Source organism: Bubalus bubalis, chromosome 1 (genome assembly GCF_019923935.1).
Source record: "Bubalus bubalis isolate 160015118507 breed Murrah chromosome 1, NDDB_SH_1, whole genome shotgun sequence".
Taxonomy (NCBI): Eukaryota; Metazoa; Chordata; class Mammalia; order Artiodactyla; family Bovidae; genus Bubalus; species Bubalus bubalis.
Window position 1 is genome coordinate 111654142 of NC_059157.1, and position 19655 is coordinate 111673796.

Sequence of the window (19655 nt, forward strand, 5' to 3'; positions counted from 1 at the left end):
AAAACTTCTACATTTTAATTGGGTTAACATATAATTGCATTAAAAAAAGTCAGTAAGAGAGTAGCCATCTCAGATTTTGGAGGGTGGGGTGGGGATAGGCAGTAGATTAATTAACGTGTAGCATAAAGGGCTATGCTCTAAAAGCCATAAAAATATTAATAGTATAGACAAAACTTGTTCTAGGAATTAAAAGAAGGGAGAAGTTATGGTTCACCAGAGCATTAAGGGAGCTCTTATTGATGTACCTTAGAGGAGGATAAAATTTAGGACTGTTTTCCCCAAACATATTTGGTGATAAGAATTACCTTTGTGTGTTTGTTAAACATATGAGTTCCCAAACTCAACTGATCAGGGAAGAGGCCTAGGAAGCTTTTTTTTTTTTTTTTTAATTATCCTCTCCTCTCAGATGATTTTTATTGGTACAAAAGTTTAGAAGATACTGATTTAATTATCAGAGAGAACATGAGGACATAATCAAGGTAGGAATTTATCTGAATTATTTGGAACCTATGAATAAGACTTGCTTGAATAGAGCAGAAATTTGTTTCTTTGCTTGTGTACCAATATTAGAAATGGGGAATGAGGCTGGAAGAAGCTAGAGTTAGGTGAGCTAAATGCTTTCAATATTAACTATGAAATTAGTACAGTGTCTTATTGGCGGTGGTTATATACTGTATTAAAGTTTTTTTAAGCAGGGATCGACATGCTTACATTCTTGTTTTGCAATGTAAATATCCCAAGCAAATCGATTTAAATGAGACCATGTGGGAAACAGAAAAATGCATAAACCATGATTCTTGAGAGTAGGAATGAAGAGAAAAGTGAAGTTCTAAATACTTTGTGAAGGAAGAACTAGCAGGATTTGGTGACTGGAAATGGGAGCAACAAAGCCAAAGCATAACTGTATTATTTATACATACTCTTTTCTTAAAAATACTGAGAGGAGAGTATACAAATCTTCTTTAGTAACATGTCTTAATGTTTTAAATGAAAAATGTGGGAGTGATTTAATTTTAACAGGATGAAAGTTTCAAAATTTATGGAATATATTGTACCTCTTGTATACTTGTGTATAATTTCATTTTATTTCAGTCACTTGTGTATGTCTTATCTCTTCGATTTGGAGCAGTGGTTTTGTTTTTATTCACATTTGTATCCTTCAATGAACCTGTGTGTATGCCATGTATATAGCCGGGCTCAATAAACATTTGTTATATAATGAATTAAATTAATGCTTTAATCTTTGAATGTCATTTTAAAGATCTCTAGAATAAAGAACACGGAGAAGGTGATGGCACCCCACTCCAGTACTCTTGCCTGGAAAATCCCATGGATGGAGGAGCCTGGTAGGCTACAGTCCATGGGGTCGCAAAGAGTTGGACACGACTGAGCGACTTCACTTTCACACATTGGAGAAGGAAATGGCAACCCACTCCAGTGTTCTTGCCTGGAGAATCCCAGGGACGAGGGAGCCTGGTGGGCTGCCGTCTATGGGGTCTCACAGAGTCGGACACGACTGAAGTGACTTAGCAGCAGCAGTAGAATAAAGAACAAGCTGTCAGTTTTAGCAGCTTTGTAAGTTGAAATTGTTATATTGCAATCATCATACTGGTTTTGACCTTTTGCTATTCTTAATGGCAGGTTTGAAGGAAGCAGTAAAATTCAGTATCGAATAGAACAGCAGCAGCAACAAACGCGAAATTCAGCTAGGACTCCTAATCTTATAAAACATTCTCCATCCGAAGACAAGATGTCCCCAGCATCTCTGATGGATGATATTGAAAGAGGTAAAATCTATGTGTATGCAATGTCCCTTTACAAGAAATTATTAATAAATGTTAACTGAAATCTTTCATTTTAATTGACAAGCAAACTAACCATAAAATTCTAAAAACATGTTTTTAATTATGGATTTTTCTAGGGGAAGAACATATTTTAATGATTTTATGTACATGAGCCTATATATAACAGAATTTACATTTTTTATTATTCAGAGGAACAAGTTCAAATACATGTAATTGGAGTTTTCTTCTCTTCGACAGTTATGATGATTCAAATTCAGGTCTTCACAGCATCTTCCTGTTGAAGTTTTTTTATGTATAGCCGGACTATAGATGTCTAAGATGTCGCCAAACCAATAGTGAAGTGAGGAGATGTAGGAAGCCAAAGCAGCAGGCAAGTTCTTCTGAATTGCTGCTCACTTCTCAGCAGGAAGGTGTTTCTAGGGAAGCACAGTCCCTTTGAAAGTAAGGCAACTTATATATCTATTTCTTTTCTAGCTGCGGTTTGGGTGTTTGTGTTATTGTAATTAAATGTGGTAGGAGCAAGATCCTGATCACCGAAGTTTATTTGCTTCTACACTTAGCCTTCATAACTTATATATCACTGTTTCCTCTTGCCCCCTTCTAAGCCCAGTATAGTATTAGATCCCTAATATTTTAGTGTTCACTTTACAAACAATAAGGAAAATAAAATCTCAGAACTCTTGTTGCTATAATGGTTAGAGTACACATAGCCCTTCCAGGTGGCCTAGGTTTCCTCACAACCTAGTGGCTAGGTTCCAAGAATAAGTGTTGAGAGACAGAGAGTGAAAGGAGAAAGGACAGCATGGAGGTTAAATCTTTATCTTTTTAATTACACAGGCTCAGAAGCCATGTAGTATCACTTGTGCATGTGTTTGTACATGTTTTAACAGCTTTATTGAGGTATATCTGACACAAAATCTTCAGGTATTTAAACTACAGTCTGTTAGGTTTTGATATTTGTACATCCCAAAGTTACAACCACAACCAAGATAATGAACTTATTTATCACTCTAAAAAGTTTCTGCCTGGTCATTTGTAATACAGCTCTGCCAGTCCTCCCCACCCCATTCATTCCTAGGTAAGTACTGATCTGCTTTATGTCATTTTCATTGGTTTGTTTATTTTAGACATTTATATCAATGGAATCATATAGTATGTCCTCTTTTTTATGTCTAGATTTTTGCACTAAGCATAATTATTTTGATAATCATCCATTATTGAAGCATTTATCAATAGTTCAATTCTTTTTTACTGCTGAGTAGTGGTCTTCTTTATGGATAGACAACAATTTGCTTATCTGCTCAACTTGAAGATGGACATTTGAGTTGCTTCCAAGTTTTTGGTTTTTACAAATAAAACTGTTATGAACATCACATATAAATTTTTGAAAAGACAGATATTTTATCTTGAGTAAATACGTAGAAGTGAATATGCACTGGAAGTAATGAATAGATTCAAGGGATTCAATTTAGTTAACTATGCCTGAAGAACTATGGACAGAGGTCTGTAATATTGTACAGGAGGCAGCAAACAAAACCATTCTAAAGAAAAAGAAAAGCAAGAAGGCAAAGTGGTTATCTGAGGATATCTTTACAAATAGCTGAAGAAAGAAGAGAAGCAAAAAGCTAGGGAAAAAGGAAAAGGTACATCCAACTAATACAGAGTTCCGAAGAATAGCATGGAGAGATAAGAAGGCCTTATGGGCACAATAAGGACAGAAATGGTAGAAAGCTAGTTGACACTGAAGAGATCAAGAAGAGATAGAAAGAATACATGAAGAACTGTACAAAGAATATCTTAAAGAACCGATTACTACGATGGTGTGGTCAGTCACCCAGAGCCAGACATTCTAGAGTGCAAAGTCAAGTGAACCTTAGGAAGCACTACTGTTAATAAAGCTAGTAGGTGCGATGGAATTCCAGTAGAGCTATTTAAAACCCTAAAGGGTGATGCCATCAGGGTGTTGCATCCAATATGTCAGTAAATCTGGGAGACCCCACAGTGGCCACAGGACTGGAAAAGGTAAGTCCTCATTCCAGTTCCCAAGAAGGGTAGTACTAAAGAAAGTGCTAACCAGTGGATAGTTGCACTCATCTCCCATGCTAGTAAGGTCATGCTTAAAGTCTTGCATGCTATGCTTCAGAATTACATGAACCAAGAACTTCCAGATGTCCAAGCTGGGTTTAGAAAAGGCAGAGGAACCAGAGATCAAATTGCCAACATTTGCTGGGTCATAGAGAAAGCAAGGGGATTCCAGAAAAACATCTCTCTGTTTCATGGACTATGCTAAAGCCTTTGACTGTGTGGATCATTAAAAACTATGGAAAGCTCTTAAAGAGATGGGAATACCAGACCATCTTACCTGTCTCCTAAGAAACCTATATGTGTGTCAAGAAGCAACAGTTAGAACCCTGTATGGAACAAATGATTGGTTCAAGATTGAGAAAGGAGTACAACAGGGCTGTCTGCTGTCACCTGTTTGTTTAACCTCTACACTGAGCACAACATCTGGGCTGGGTGAGTTACAAGCTGGAATCAAGATAGGTGGGAGAAACATCAACAACTTCAGATATGCAGATGATACCACTCTAATGGCAGAAAGCAAAGAGGAACTAAAGAGCCTGTTGATGAGGGTGAAGGAGGAGAGTGACAGAGCCAGCTTAAAACTAAATATTAAAAAAAAGTAAGATCGTGGCATCTGACCCCATTACTTCATGGCAAATGGAAGTGGAAAAGGTGGACATAGCATGACGGATTTCCTCCTCTTGGGCTCTAAAATCACTGTGGATGGTGACTGCGGCCATTAAATCAGAGGACAGTTTCTTCTTGGCTAGAAGGCTATGACAAACCTAGACAGTATGTTGAAAAGCAGAGACATTACTCTGCCAACGAAGGTCTGTATAGTCAAGGCTATGATCTTCTCAGTGGTATGTACAGTTGTGAGATTTGGACTGTAAAGAAGGCAGAATGCCAAAGAATTCATGCCTTCGAACTATGGTGCTGAAGAAGACTCCTGAGAGCCCCTTGGATTGCAAGCATATCAAAGCAGTCAATCTTGAGGGAAATCAGTCCTGAATACTCATTGGAAGGACTGATGCTGAAGCGGAAACTCCAGTATTTTGGTCATCTGATATGAACAGCCGACTCACTGGAGAAGTCCCTGATACTGGGAAAAATTGAGGGGAAGGAGAAGAGGGCTTCAGAGAATGACGTCGCTGGTAAGTGTCACCAATGCAATGGACATGAACTTGGGCAAACTTCAGGAAATGGTGAGGAACAGTGAGGTCTGGCATGTTGCAATTCATGGGGTTGCAAAGAGTCGGACACAACTGGGCGACTGAACAACAACAACAACAAGAAGTAAAATAGCTGGATCATATGGTAGGTGTATATTTAACTCTTTAAGCAACTGCCAAATTGTTTTCCAAAGTGGTTGTATGATTTTACATTTTTCTAATGTATATCAAAGCTTGGATTCATTTTAATAAGATGTGTAGTGGTATCTCATTGGGTCTTTTTAAAAAATTTATTTGATTGAAATATAATTGATTTACAGTGTTGTGTTTGTTTCTGGTATACAGCAAAGCAATTCAGTTACACACATATATATAATATATAATAGTTTGCATTTGGTAATCCCAAACTCCCAATCCATCCCTCTCCCACACTCCACCTTGGCAACAAGTCTGTTCTCTATGAGTCTGTATCTGTTTTATAGGTAAGCTCATTTGTATCATATTTTATATTCCATGTGTAATGATATAATATCAGATCAGATCAGTCGCTCAGTCATGTCCGACTCTTTGCGACCCCATGAATCGCAGCATGCCAGGCCTCCCTGTCCATCACCAACTCCCGGAGTCCACTCAGACTCACGTCCATCGAGTCAGTGATGCCATCCAGCCATCTCATCCTCTGTCATCCCCTTCTCCTCCTGCCCCCAGTCCCTCCCAGCATCAGGGTCTTTTCCAATGAGTCAACTCTTTGCATGAGGTGGCCAAAGTACTGGAGTTTCAGCTTTAGCATCATTCCTTCCAAAGAAATCCCAGGGCTGATCTCCTTCAGAATAGACTGGTTGGATCTCCTTGCAGTCCAAGGGACTCTTGAGAGTCTTCTCCAACACCACAGTTCAAAAGCATCAATTCTTTGGCGCTCAGCCTTCTTCACAGTCCAACTCTCACATCCATACATGACCACAGGAAAAACCATAGCCTTGACTAGACAGACCTTTGTTGGCAAAGTAATGTCTCTGCTTTTGAATATGCTATCTAGGTTGGTCATAACTTTCCTTCCAAGGAGTAAGTGTCTTTTAATTTCATGGCTGTAGTCACCATCTGTAGTGATTTTGGAGCCCAGAAAAATAAAGTCTGACACTGTTTCCACTGTTTCCCCATCTATTTCCCATGAAGTGGTGGGACCGGATGCCATGATCTTCGTTTTCTGAATGTTGAGCTTTAAGCCAACTTTTTCACTCTCCACTTTCACTTTCATCAAGAGGCTTTTGAGATCCTCTTCACTTTCTGCTCTAAGGGTGGTGTCATCTGCATATCTGAGGTTATTGATATTTCTCCTGGCAATCTTGATTCCAGCTTGTGTTTCTTCCAGTCCAGCGTTTCTCATGATGTACTCTGCATATAAGTTAAATAAACAGGGTGACAATATACAGCCTTGACGAACTCCTTTTCCTATTTGGAACCAGTCTGTTGTTCCATGTCCAGTTCTAACTGTTGTTTCCTGACCTGCATACAAATTTCTCGGTATTTGTCTTTTTCTTTCTAACTTAATTCACTAGGTCCATGCATATTGCTGTAAATGGCATTATTTTGTTCTTTTTTTATAGATGAGCAGTATTCCATTATATATATATACATATCTGTCTATATATAGATGTATAATATACATATCATTATCTGTATAATATATAATGTATGTGTGTACATGTATATATAATATATATATTTAGATAATATGCACGATGTATACATATAATATATAGATATAGTATTGAGCCTAGTGGCTCAGTTGTAAAGAGTCCACCAGTCAATGTAGAGACGTGGGTTTGATCCCTGGATTGGGAAGACTCCCTGGAGAAGAAAATGGCAAACAATTCAGTGCAATCCCAATAAAAATTTCAACAAGATTTGTAAGAAATTGAGAAGCTAATTCTAAAATTCTTGTGAAAATGGAAGAGTCCTAGAATACGCAAAAGAACTTTGTAAGAAAAGAACAAAGATGTAAGACTAAAACTTCCTGATTTCAAAATTATTATAAAGCTAACAAGACAATATGGTGTTGGCATAAATATAAACAAATAGATCTATGTGTTAGATAAAAGTTCAGAAATAGACCCATGTATATATGGACAGTTTTTTTTTTTTTCTCACAGTATCTCTCTTCATTTATTTAAATATTTAATTTCTTTTAGAAATGCTTTATGGTTTTCAGCATAAAGGTCCTTCAAATATTTTGTCAAAATTATCTATGTTGTTGTGCAGTCACTCAGTCATGTCTGACTGCGACCCCATGGACTACAGCACTCCAGGCTTTCCTGTCTTTCACCGTCTCCTGGAGCTTGCACAAACTCATGTCCATTGAGTTGACAATGCCATCCAACCATCTCGTCCTCTGTCGTCCCCTTCTCCTGCCTTTAATCTTTCCCAGCATCAGGGTCTTTTCTAATGAGTTGGCTCTTCACACTAAGTGGCCAAAGTATTGGAGTTTCAGCTTCAGCACCAGTCTTCCCAATGAATATTCAGGATTGATTTCCTTTAGGATGGACTGGTTTGATCTCCTTGCAGTCCAAGAGACTCTCAAGAGTCTTCTCCAACAGTCTTCCAAGAAGTCTTCTCAACAGTCTTCTCCTTTTGATGGTTCAAAAGCATCAATTCTTCAACACTCAGCCTTATTTATGGTCCAACACTCACATCCATACATGACTACTGGAAAAATCATATCTTTGACTAGATGGACCTTTGTTGGCAAAGTAATGTCTCTGCTTTTTAATATGCTGTCTAGGTTTTTCATAGCTTTTCTTCCAAGGAGCAACTGTCTTTTAATTTCATGGCTGCAGTCACCATCTGCAGTGATTTTGGAGCCCCCCAAAATGAAGTCTCTCGCTGTTTCCATTGTTTCCCTATCTTTGCCATGAAATGATGGGACCAGATGCCATGATCTTAGTTTTTTGAATGTTGAGTTTTAAGCCAGCTTTTTCACTCTCCTGTTTCAATTTCATAAAGAGGCTCTTTAGTGCCTCTTTGCTTTCTGCCATAAGGGTGGTGTCATCTGCATATTTGAGGTTATTTATATTTCTCCCTGCAGGCTTGATGCCAGCTTCTTCTTCATCCAGCCCAGCATTTTGCATGATGTACTCTGCGTATAAGTTAAATAAGCAGGGTGACAGTAGACCGCCTTGACATACTCCCTTCCCAATTTGGAACCAGTCTGTTCTTCTATTTCCAGTTCTAACTGTTGCTTCTTGACCTGCAAACAGGTTTCTTAGGTGGCAGGTAAAGTGGCCTGGTATTCTCATCTCTTGAAGAATTTTCGTCAGTTTGTCATGATCACACATTCAAAGGCTTTAGCGTAGTCAGTGAAACAGAAGTAGATACTTTTCTGGAATTCTGTTGCTTTTTCTGTGATCCAACAAATGTTGGAAGTTTGGTCTCTGGTTCCTCTGCCTTTTCTAAATCCAGCTTGAATATCTGAAAGTTCTTGGTTCATGTACTATTGAAGCCTAGCTTGGAGAATTTTGAGCATTACTTTGCTAGTATGTGAAATGAGGGCAGTTCTGTGGTAGTTTAAACATTCTTTGGCATGCCTTTCTTTGGGATTGGAATGAAACTGATTTTTGTATATTGTCCTTGTTATATTTAACCTTGCTAAACTCATTATTCTTGAACCTTTTTTGAAGGTAACTTAAGATTTTCTACATTTACAGTCATGTTATCTGTAAATAATGACAATTTTACCTCTCCCTTTCCAATCTGTTGATACTTATTTCTTTTTCACAACTTATTGTACCAAGTAGAACCTTCAATTCAGCATTGACTAGAGGTGGTCAAAGTGGAAAACCTCTTGCTTCTGACGCTAGTATATATTCAGTCCTTTAGAGTTACATATGATTTCAGTTCTTTACAATTATGTATGATTTCAGCAGTAAGTTCTTTCTAGATGTCCTTCATCAGGTTAACTTCTATTTCTATGATGCTGAAAGTTTTTTTCCTTTTTTTTGTCAAGAACTACTGTTGAAATTTCTGCTGTTTTGAGACGGCTTTTATTTTTCAGGTTTTAACAGAGTGAACTATATGGATTGATTTTTAAAAGTTTGTATTCCTTGGAAAATCCCACTTAGTCATTATATATTGTCCTTTTAAATATTAGCACTTCTCAACCTCAGCAATATTGGCATTTGGAATTGGATGGTGCTTGGTCAGGAGTTGACTTGTGTATTGTAAAGTACTTAGCAGCCTCTCTAGCTTCTAACCAGTAGATGCTGGTATCACCACTTGCCCCTCATTGTGACAACCAAAAATGTTTTCAAACATTCCCAGATGTCTTCCTAGGTGAGAAAATCGTAGCTGGTTGAAAACCACTGGTGTATATTATTAAATTTGATTTACTAAAATTTTGCTTAAAAGTTTTGTGACCAGGTTCATAAAGGACATTGGGTGTTTTTGGTTTGGTTTGGTAATGTCTCTGTTGAATTTCTGTATCAGTAATTCTGGCCCTATGGAATGAAATGGAAAGTATTCCTTCCTTCTTAATTATATAGAAGAATTTGCATGAAGCTCGTATTATTTCTCCCTTAAATAACCGGTATAATTTACTAGTGAAGTCTTCTGTCACTGGAGATTTGTGTGCAGGGTGTGGGGAAGGTTATAACTACAACCTAATTTTTAGGGATATTCAGGCTGTTTCTTCTTGAGTGAACCTTAGTAGTTTGTGCCTTTCAGGGAATTGATCCATTTCATCTAATTTACTGTGTTTATGGGCATAAAGTAGTTCACAATCTTCCTTCCTATTCTTTTAATGCTGTAAGATCTGTAGTGCTGTCACCTCTTTGACTCCTTATATTAGTAATTCATGTTTGGTGGTGGTGGTTTAGTCACTAAGCCATGTCTGACTCTTGCGACGCTATGGACTGTTGCCTGCCAGGCTCCTCTGTCCATGAGATTCTTCAACCGAGAATACTGGAGTAGGTTGCCATTTCCTTCTCTAATTCATGTTTAGTATCTTTTTTCTCGATAAACCCAGCTGAATTTTAGCAACATTATTTATCTAAAGCAATCAATTTTTGTTTCATTTATTTTCACTCTTTTGGTTCTTTCTTGTTTTTTGCTCTTATGTTTTTTTCCTTCTGCTTGTTTAATTTTGCTCTTATTTCTCTAGCTTCTTAAGTACAGCTTAGTTCACTTAATTGAAATGTCTTTTTCCCCCAACATAATCATTTAATGTTTTAAATTTTTTTCCAAAATGTACTTAATTTTTATTCCACAGATTTTGATAAATTGTGGTTTCATTTTCTTTCAATTAGAGGTATTTTCTAAAATCTTTTTTATTTCTTCCTTGATCCATGGGTTTTTCAGAAGAGCATTTACTTCTCAAATATTTGAAGATTATCTAGGTTCCATTTATAACTTTTAAATTTTATTTTGTTTTGGTAGAAAACACACTCTGTATAAATTCAGTCTTTTAAAATGTATTGTGGGACAAGATGACATAGACCTATCTGTTTCTGCTTCTTCCCACAAAGTAAAACTATACACCCAGGAAACAATGCAAAAGACAACCAAAGGAGAACTCTGAAAGATGAAAAGAGGAAGGTAGTCTGGTTAGAGACCTTAGAAAGGATGAGAGGAGGAATAGCATAGTCAGGACATCTTATAACCTACCCCTTCAGAAAATAACTCTTGGTTGGGTGATAACAAAGACCACACTCAAGCTCTAACAATAGGTGAATTGGGTGTCAAAATCTAAAATGCCATTTTCCAAGCAGAATTTTAAAACACGTATGGTGACAAGAAACTGTTAGGAGTGATTATTCCTGGAGAGTAGGATTAAAAGAACTTGAGGATGGGGTAGGAAGTGGGGTTTTACTTTTCATTTTGTACTAGTAGAGGAGCTTTTTAAATAAAATCATAAAATGCTGTGAATGTATACGTTATTTATTCCTCATCAAGTTTATTAGAAACTGACACATTCAATTTTTATTATGTTTATTTAATATTTATAGTTAACATTATTTATTAACTATATATTTAAATATATAGTTAACATTAGTTTGACCTAACTGTTAAATTCTGTTTAATTTTCAGAACTGAAAGCAGAAGCTAGTCTAATGGACCAGATGAGTAGTTGTGATAGTTCATCAGATTCCAAAAGCTCATCATCTTCAAGCAGTGAGGATAGTTCCAGTGATTCAGGAGATGAAGAGAGCAAATCCTCTCCCGATCCAGGGAACTATATCTCAGAACATCCTACCATGTCTATCATGCCACAGTGCAGGATTCCTGAGATAGTGGCTGGTCAGAATAAACATCATGACAACAATGGCCTTCTGATGAATACTTTAAGTAAGTATACATAAGCATGAGTAATTGGAAAAGTAAGAATTCACAATGGAACCACACTGATTATGACCGAAAATTTAAATAGAATTGCTTCTTTTTTATTAAACAGAAATCACCATTATTTAATATAAATTATTTAACACAAATTATTTGTGTTAAATAACACCATTATTTATTTATAATAAATAAAATTTTAAAAATTTATTTGTGTTAAATAACACCATTATTTAACACAAATCACCATAATTTAACAGAAATCACCTTCTTATTAAGTTATTCATTTTCTTTTGATTCTGTGACATAATGCATTACTGGCTTTTCTCCTTTCTTTCAAGATACTTTTCTGTCTTTTCTTTGCTGGTTTATAATCTTCTACTCAGTTATTACAGCTGAAGTTTCTCAAAGCTTAATTCTAGGTCCTTTTTTCCTTTTATTCTATAATCTTTACTCAGATAAGTTCTATATTTCTCTTGCAATCAATACTTGTATACATATAACTTGTAAATTTGCATCTCTCACCCACACCTCTCAGCTCTAGACACAGAAGTCCTACCTACCTACCTACCTCAGGGACTTACACTAACTCTCTCTTCAGCTAGAAATATATCTTTCTTTTCATGTAGATAATTTATTCTCTAGATTATATTCCAGGATTTACTTGATCAAGAAAGTCTTTCTTGACTCTTCTGACAAGATCAAATCCCCCTTGTTATAGACCTTCAGAGCAGTATCTTCTTTATATCAATTGTCATTTACAAATTTATATGTTGTTTGATTTATTATCTTATAAGCTCCAAGAGGGCTGTGATCTTGTTTATTTTGCTTATCACATAATACTAGCACTGACAAAGTACCTGTTTCTGTTTCTTAGATAGGTCGATTCATGTCATCTTTTAGATTCCACATGTAAGTGATATTGTATGGTATTTGTCTCTTTTATTCTGACTTATTTCAATTAGTATGATAATCTCTAGTTGCATCTGTGTTGTTGCAAATGGCATTATTTTGTTCTTTTTCATGACTGAGTAGTATTCCATTATAAATATGTACCACATCTTCTTTATCCATTGATCTCTTGATGGACATTTAGATTGTTTCCATGACTTGGCAATTTTGAATAATGCTTTCTATGAACATAGGGGTGCATGTATCTTTTTGAATTATGGTTTTCCTCTGGATATATGCCCAGGAGTGGGGTTGCTGGATCATATTGTAATTCTGTTTTTAGTTTTCTGAAAAAACCTCCATACAAGTTTCCACAGTGGTTGCACCAACTTACATTCTTACAGTAAGCAGTGTAGAAGGGTCCCTTTTTCTCCACACCTCTCCAGCATTTCTTATTTGTAGACCATTTAATGATGGCTGTTTAATGTGAGGTGATTTGCATTTTTGTAATAATTAGCTTTGTTTAGCATCTTTTAATGCATCTATTGGCTATTTGTATTTCTTCTTTGGAGAAATGTCTCTAGATCGTCTGCCCATTTTTCAGTTGGGTTCTTTGGTTTGGAACATTAAGAATACTAATATATTGAAAATTAAGCCCTGTCAGTTGCATCATTTGTGAATATTTTCTCCCATTCTATAGGTTGTCTTTTCATTTGGTTTATGGTTTCCTTTGCTGTGCAAAAACTTTTAAGTTTGATTACATCCCATTTGTTTATTTTTGTTTTATTTCTATTGCCTTGAAAGACTGAATATGCCTGTTCTAATAGTAAATATGTAGAATCTTACAATATAAAAATAAAAAGCAGGTATAATTTCAAAAATATGAATGTAAAACATTTATGAAATTAATTTCTACTAGGACAAATGAACACATTTAAAAGAAATCATATTTTTTTAATCATCATATGACTATAGACAATGAGAATATAAATAAATAACAAAAAATAGTTCAAAATACATGCTTAGAAACTTTGGAGCACATATCTAGTGATTTATGTGTTAAAAGGAAATTACAATGAAATTTAAAAATATTTATAATTAAGTAATATCAAGAATATCTCAGCAGTTTTGGGGTGCCACCTAAAAGTACTTATAGGGAACTTTATAGTCTCAAAATGTTCTTTTTTTTAAAAATTAAAAATAAATGAGTGAGAGTTTCACCTTGAGGAACTAGAACAATAGTATCTTAAAGCAGGGAAAGAAAATATTGTATATTAGAATTGAAATTAGTGTAATAGATAACAAAGAAACATTAGAAGATCAACAAGGCTAGAAGTTACTTCTTTGAAAACTAAAAAAAGACCAACTTCTAACTAAGGCGGATGAAGAAAGAAAAAGAAAAAAACACAATATTAGGAATGAAAAAGCGGTTAAAATTATATATTTTATTTTTTTAATTATGCTGCTGCTGCTGCTAAGTTGCTCCAGTCGTGTCCGACTCTGTGCGACCCCATAGATGGAAGCCCACCAGGCTCCCCCATCCCTGGGATTCTCCAGGCAAGAACACTGGAGTGGGTTGCCATTGCCTGCTCCAATGCATGAAAGTGAAAAGTGAAAGGGAAGTCGCTCAGTCATGTCTGACTCTTAGTGACCCCATGGACTGCAGCCTACCAGGCTCCTCCGTCCATGGGATTTTCCAGGCAAGAGTAATGGAGTGGGGTGCCATTGCCTTCTCTGAACTTTGCAAAAAATTTATCTCAGTAAATTTGGCATAAACATGAATGATTTTGGCTTCTCTGGTGACTCAGATGGTAAAGAATCTGCCTGCAATGCACGAGACCCTGGTTCAATCCCTGGGTCAGGAAGATCCCCTGGAGGAGGAAATGGCAACCCACTTCAGTATTCTTGCGTGGAGAATTCCATAGACAGAGGAGCCTGGCGGGCTGCAGTCCATGGGGTTGCAAAGAGTAGAACATGACTGAGTAACTAACACACACATGGATGATTTTCTAGGAAAAAAAATAAAATTTACCCAATATGACTCAAAAAGGAGTGGAAAATCTGAGGAAACCATTAACAATTAATAACTCTTTCTCCTTAACCCTATTTCCATATCCCCAAGATGCTAGAAAACTGAAGATAATTTTACAGATGAATTTTAACAAATCTTCAAAGAACAAACAATTCTTCTACAGACTATTTCAGAGAATAGAATACTGGGAGAAGCAATTCAATTCTTTTATAATTTTAGGATAATCTCAATACCAAAACTGAACAGAAACAAGACAAAAAGCATTATAGACCAATTTCACTTAACATGAATCTAAAATTACTAAGATATTAAAACAAGCATGCTAAAATCACAAACCAATAAAGCTCATCACAGAAATGTAATATATGTTCAATATCTGAAATAATATCAATAATTTACCATATTACTAGATTATAGGAAAAAACCATATGATCATTTCAACAAATTTGATTTTGACAAAAGCCAATATTTATTAATTTTAAAACTTTTACTTAAGATTGTAAGGGAATTTCCTTAATATTATAAAAGTTCATTACAAAAAGCAAAACTACTGCCAATATTATACAGACTCCAGAAACATTTCCATTAAAATCAGGAAGAAGGTAAAGAGGACTAATATCATTATGTCTATTCAATGTTTTTTTTTTAAATATAAATTTATTTATTTTAATTGGAGGCTAAATTACTTTACAATATTGTAGTGATTTTTCCATACATTGACATGAATCCACCGTGGGTGTACATGTGTTCCCCATCCTGAACCCCCCTCCCCCATCCCATCCCATCCCTCTGGGTCATCCCAGTGCACCAGCCCCAAGCACCCTGTCTCATGCATCGAACCTGGACTGCTGATCCATTTCAAATATGATAATATACATGTTTCAATGCTATTCTCCCAAATCATCTCACCCTTAGCCTCTCCCACAGAGTCCAAAAGACTCTTCTATACATCTGTGTCTCTTTTGCTGTCTCACTATAGGGTTATCATTACCATCTTTCTAAATTCCATATATATGTGTTAATATACTATATTGGTGTTTTTTTTCTTTCTGGCTTACTTCACTCTGTATAATAGGCTCCAGTTTCATCCACCTCATTAGAACTGATTCAAATGTATTCTTTTTAATGGCTGAGTAATATTCCATTATGTATATGTACCACAGCGTTCTTATCCACTTGTCTGCCGATGGACATCTAGGTTGCTTCCATGTCATGGCTATTATAAACAGTGCTGCGATGAACATTGGGGTACATGTGTCTCTTTCAATTCTGGTTTCCTCGGTGTGTATGCCCAGCAGTGGGATTGCTGGGTCATATAGCAGTTCTATTTCCAGTGTTTTAAGGAATCTACACACTGTTCTCCACACTGTACTAGTCTGCATTCCCACCAACAGTGTAAGAGGAATCTCTTTAAGGAATCTCCACACTGTTCCACACTGTACTAGTTTGCATTCCCACCAACAGTGTAAGAGGAATCTCTTTAAGGAATCTCCACACCGTTCTCCATAGTGGCTGTATTAGTTTGCATTCCCACCAACAGTGTAAGCGAGTTCCCTTTTCTCCACACCCTCACCAGCATTTGTTGCTTGTAGACTTTTGGATAGCAGCCATTCTGACTGGCATGAAATGGTACCTCATTGTGGTTTTGATTTGCATTTCTCTGATAATGAGTGATGTTGAGCATCTTTTCATGTGTTTGTTAGCCAGTTGTATGTCTTCTTTGGAGAAATGTCTGTTTAGTTCTTTGGCCCATATTTTGATTGGGTCGTTTATTTTTCTGGAATTGAGCTGAAGGAGTTACTTCTATATTTTTGAGATTAATTCTTGGTCAGTTGCTTCGTTTGCTATTATTTTCTCCCATTCTGAAGGCTGTATTTTCACCTTGCTTATAGTTTCCTTCATTGTGCAAAAGCTTTTAAGTTTAATTAGGTCCCATTTGTTTATTTTTGCTTTTATTTCCATTACTCTGGGAGGTGGGTCATAGAGGATCCTGCTGTGATTTATCTCGGAGAGTGTTTTGCCTATGTTTTCCTCTAGGAGTTTTATAGTTTCTGGTCTTACATTTAGATCTTTAATCCATTTTGAGTTTATTTTTGCGTATGGTGTTAGAAAGTGTTCTAGTTTCATTCTTTTACAAATGGTTGACCAGTTTTCCCAGCACCACTTGTTAAAGAGATTGTCTTTTCTCCATTGTATATTCTTGCCTCCTTTGTCAAAGATAAGGTGTCCATAGGTGCGTGGATTTATCTCTGGGCTTTCTATTTTGTTCCATTGATCTATATTTCTGTCCTTGTGCCAGTACCATGCTGTCTTTATGACTGTAGCTTTGTAGTAGAGCCTGAAGTCAGGCAGGTTGATTCCTCCAGTTCCATTCTTCTTTCTCAAGATTGTTTTGGCTATTTGAGGTTTTTTTGTATTTCCGTACAAATTGTGAAATTATTTGTTCTAGTTCTGTGAAAAATACTGTTGGTAGCTTGATAGGGATTGGATTGAATCTATAGATTGCTTTGGGTAGTATACTGATTTTCACTATACTGAGTCTTCCAGTCCATGAACATGGTATATTTCTCCATCTGTTTGCGTCCTCTTTGATTTCTTTCATCAGTGTTTAATAGTTTTCTATATATAAGTCTTCTGTTTCTTTAGGTAGATATATTCCTAAGTATTTTATTCTTTTTGTTGCAGTGGTGAATGGAATTGTTTCCTTAATTTCTCTTTTTGTTTTCTCATTGTTAGTGTATAGGAATGCAAGGGATTTCTGTGTGTTAATTTTATATCCTGCAACTTTACTACATTCATTGATTAGCTCTAGTAATTTTCTGGTGGAGTCTTTAGGGTTTTCTATGTAGAGGATCATGTCATCTGCAAACACTGAGAGTTTTACTTCTTCTTTTCCAATCTGGATTCCTTTTATTTCTTTTTCTGCTCTGATTGCTGTGGCCAAAACTTCCAAAACTATGTTGAATAGTAGTGGCAAGTGTGGGCACTCTTGTCTTGTTCCTGACTTTAGGGGAAATGCTTTTAATTTTTCACCATTGAGGATAATGTTTGCTGTCAGTTTGTCATTTATGACTTATATTATGTTGAGATATGGTCCCTCTATGCCTGCTTTCTGGAGGGTTTTTATCATAAATGGGTATTGAATTTTGTCAAAGGCTTTCTCTGCATCTACTGAGATAATCATATGGTTTTTATCTTTCAATTTGTTAATGTGGTGTATTACGTTGATTGATTTGTGGATATGGAAGAATCCTTGCATCCCTGGGATAAAGCCCACTTGGTCATGATGTATGATCTTTTTAATATGTTGTTGGATTCTGTTTGCTAGAATTTTGTTAAGAATTTTTGCATCTGTGTTCTTCAGTGATATTGGCCTGTAGTTTTCTTTTTTTGTGGCATCTCTCTCTGGTTTTGGTATTAGGGTGATGGTGGCCTCATAGAATGAATTTGGAAGTTTACCTTCCTCTGCAATTTTCAGGGAAGAGTTTGAGTAGGTTAGGTGTTAGCCCTTCTCTAAATTTTTGGTAGAATTTAGCTGTGAAGCCATCTGGTCCTGGGCTTTTGTTTGCTGGAAGATTTCTGATTACACTTTCAATTTCTGTGCTTGTGAAGTGTCTGTTAAGATTTTCTACTTCTTCCTGGTTCAGTTTTGAAAAGTTGTACTTTTCTAAGAATTTGTCCATTTCTTCCACGTTGTCCATTTTATTGGCATATAGTTGCTGATAGTAGTCTCTTATGATCCTTTGTATTTTTGTGTTGTCTGTTGTGATTTCTCCATTTTCATTTCTAATTTTGTTGACTTGATTCTTCTCCCTTTGTTTCTTGATGAGTCTGGCTAACGGTTTGTCAATTTTATTTATCTTCTCAAATAACCAGCTTTTAGCTTTGTTGATTTTTGCTATGGTCTCTTTTGTTTCTTTTGCATTTATTTCTGCCCTAATGTTAAAATTTCTTTCCTTTTACTAACCCTGGGGTTCTTCATTTCTTCCTTTTCTAGTTGCTCTAGGTGTAGAGTTAGGTTATTTATTTGACTTTTTTCTTGTTTCTTGAGGTAAACCTGTATTGCTATGAACCTTCCCCTTAGCACTGCTTACAGTGTCCCATAGGTTTTGGGTTGTTGTATTTTCATTTTCATTCGTTTCTATGCATATTTTGATTTGTTTTTTTATTTCTTCTGTAATTTGTTGGTTATTCAGCAGCATGTTGTTCAGCCTACATATGTTGGAATTTTTAATAGTTTTTCTCTTGTTCAGTTCAGTTCAGTCGCTCAGTCGTGTCCAACTCTTTGCAACCCTATGAATCACAGCACGCCAGGCCTCCCTGTCCATCACTATCTCCCAGAGTTCACTCAAACTCACGTCCATCAAGTCAGTGATGCCATATAGCCATCTCATCCTCTGTCGTCCCCTATTCCTCCTGCCCCCAATCCCTCCCAGCATCAGAGTCTTTTCCAATGAGTCCACTCTTTGCATGAGGTGGCCAAAGTACTGGAGTTTCAACTTTAGCATCATTCCTTCCAAAGAACACCCAGGACTGAGCCCTTTATAATGGACTGGTTGGATCTCCTTGCAGTCCAAGGGACTCTCAAGAGTCTTTTCCACAGTTCAAAAGCATCAATTCTTTGGCGCTCAGCTTTCTTCACAGTCCAACTCTTCCATCCATACATGACCACAGGAAAAACCATAGCATTGACTGGACAGACCTTTGTTGGCAAAGTAATGTTTCTGCTTTTCAATATGCTATCTAGGTTGGTCATAACTTTTCTTCCAAGGAGTAAGTGTCTTTTAATTTCATGGCTGCAGTCACCATCTGCAGTGATTCTGGAGCCCAAAAAAATAAAGTCTGACACTGTTTCCACTGTTTCCCCATCTATTTCTCATGAAGTGATGGGACCAGATGCCATAATCTTTGTTTTCTGAGTGTTGAACTAATTAAGCCAACTTTTTCACTCTCCTCTTTTACTTTCATCAAGAGGCTTTTTAGTTCCTCTTCACTTTTCTGCCATAAGGGTGGTGTCATTTGCATATCTGAGGTTATTGATATTTCTCCCGGCAGTCTTGATTCCAGCTTGTGCTTCTTCCAGCCCAGCATTTCTCATGATGTACTCTGCATATAAGTTAAATAAGCAGGGTGACAATATACAACCTTGACGTACTCCTTTTCCTATTTGGAACCAGTCTGTTGTTCCATGTCTAGTTCTAACTGTTGCTTCCTGACCTGTATATAGGTTTCTCAAGAGGCAGGTCAGGTGGTCTGGTATTCCCGTCTCTTGAAGGTAATTTTCTACAGTTTATTGTGGTCCACACAGTCAAGGGCTTTGGCATAGTCCATAAAGCAGAAATAGATGTTTTTCTGGAACTCTCT

At 36.5% G+C, this 19655-nt stretch overlaps 1 protein-coding gene across 1 annotated transcript in view; it reads left to right on the forward strand.

The window, feature by feature from the left end:
• The window catches only part of EAF2 (ELL associated factor 2), a 53525-nt gene that overhangs the window by 22110 nt on the left and 11760 nt on the right, over positions 1 to 19655 (forward strand). The window contains exons 4-5 of the mRNA XM_006073416.4: positions 1642 to 1787; positions 11120 to 11377. Coding sequence (XP_006073478.4) covers positions 1642 to 1787; positions 11120 to 11377 — 404 coding nt within the window. The remainder of the gene's footprint in view (positions 1 to 1641; positions 1788 to 11119; positions 11378 to 19655) is intronic.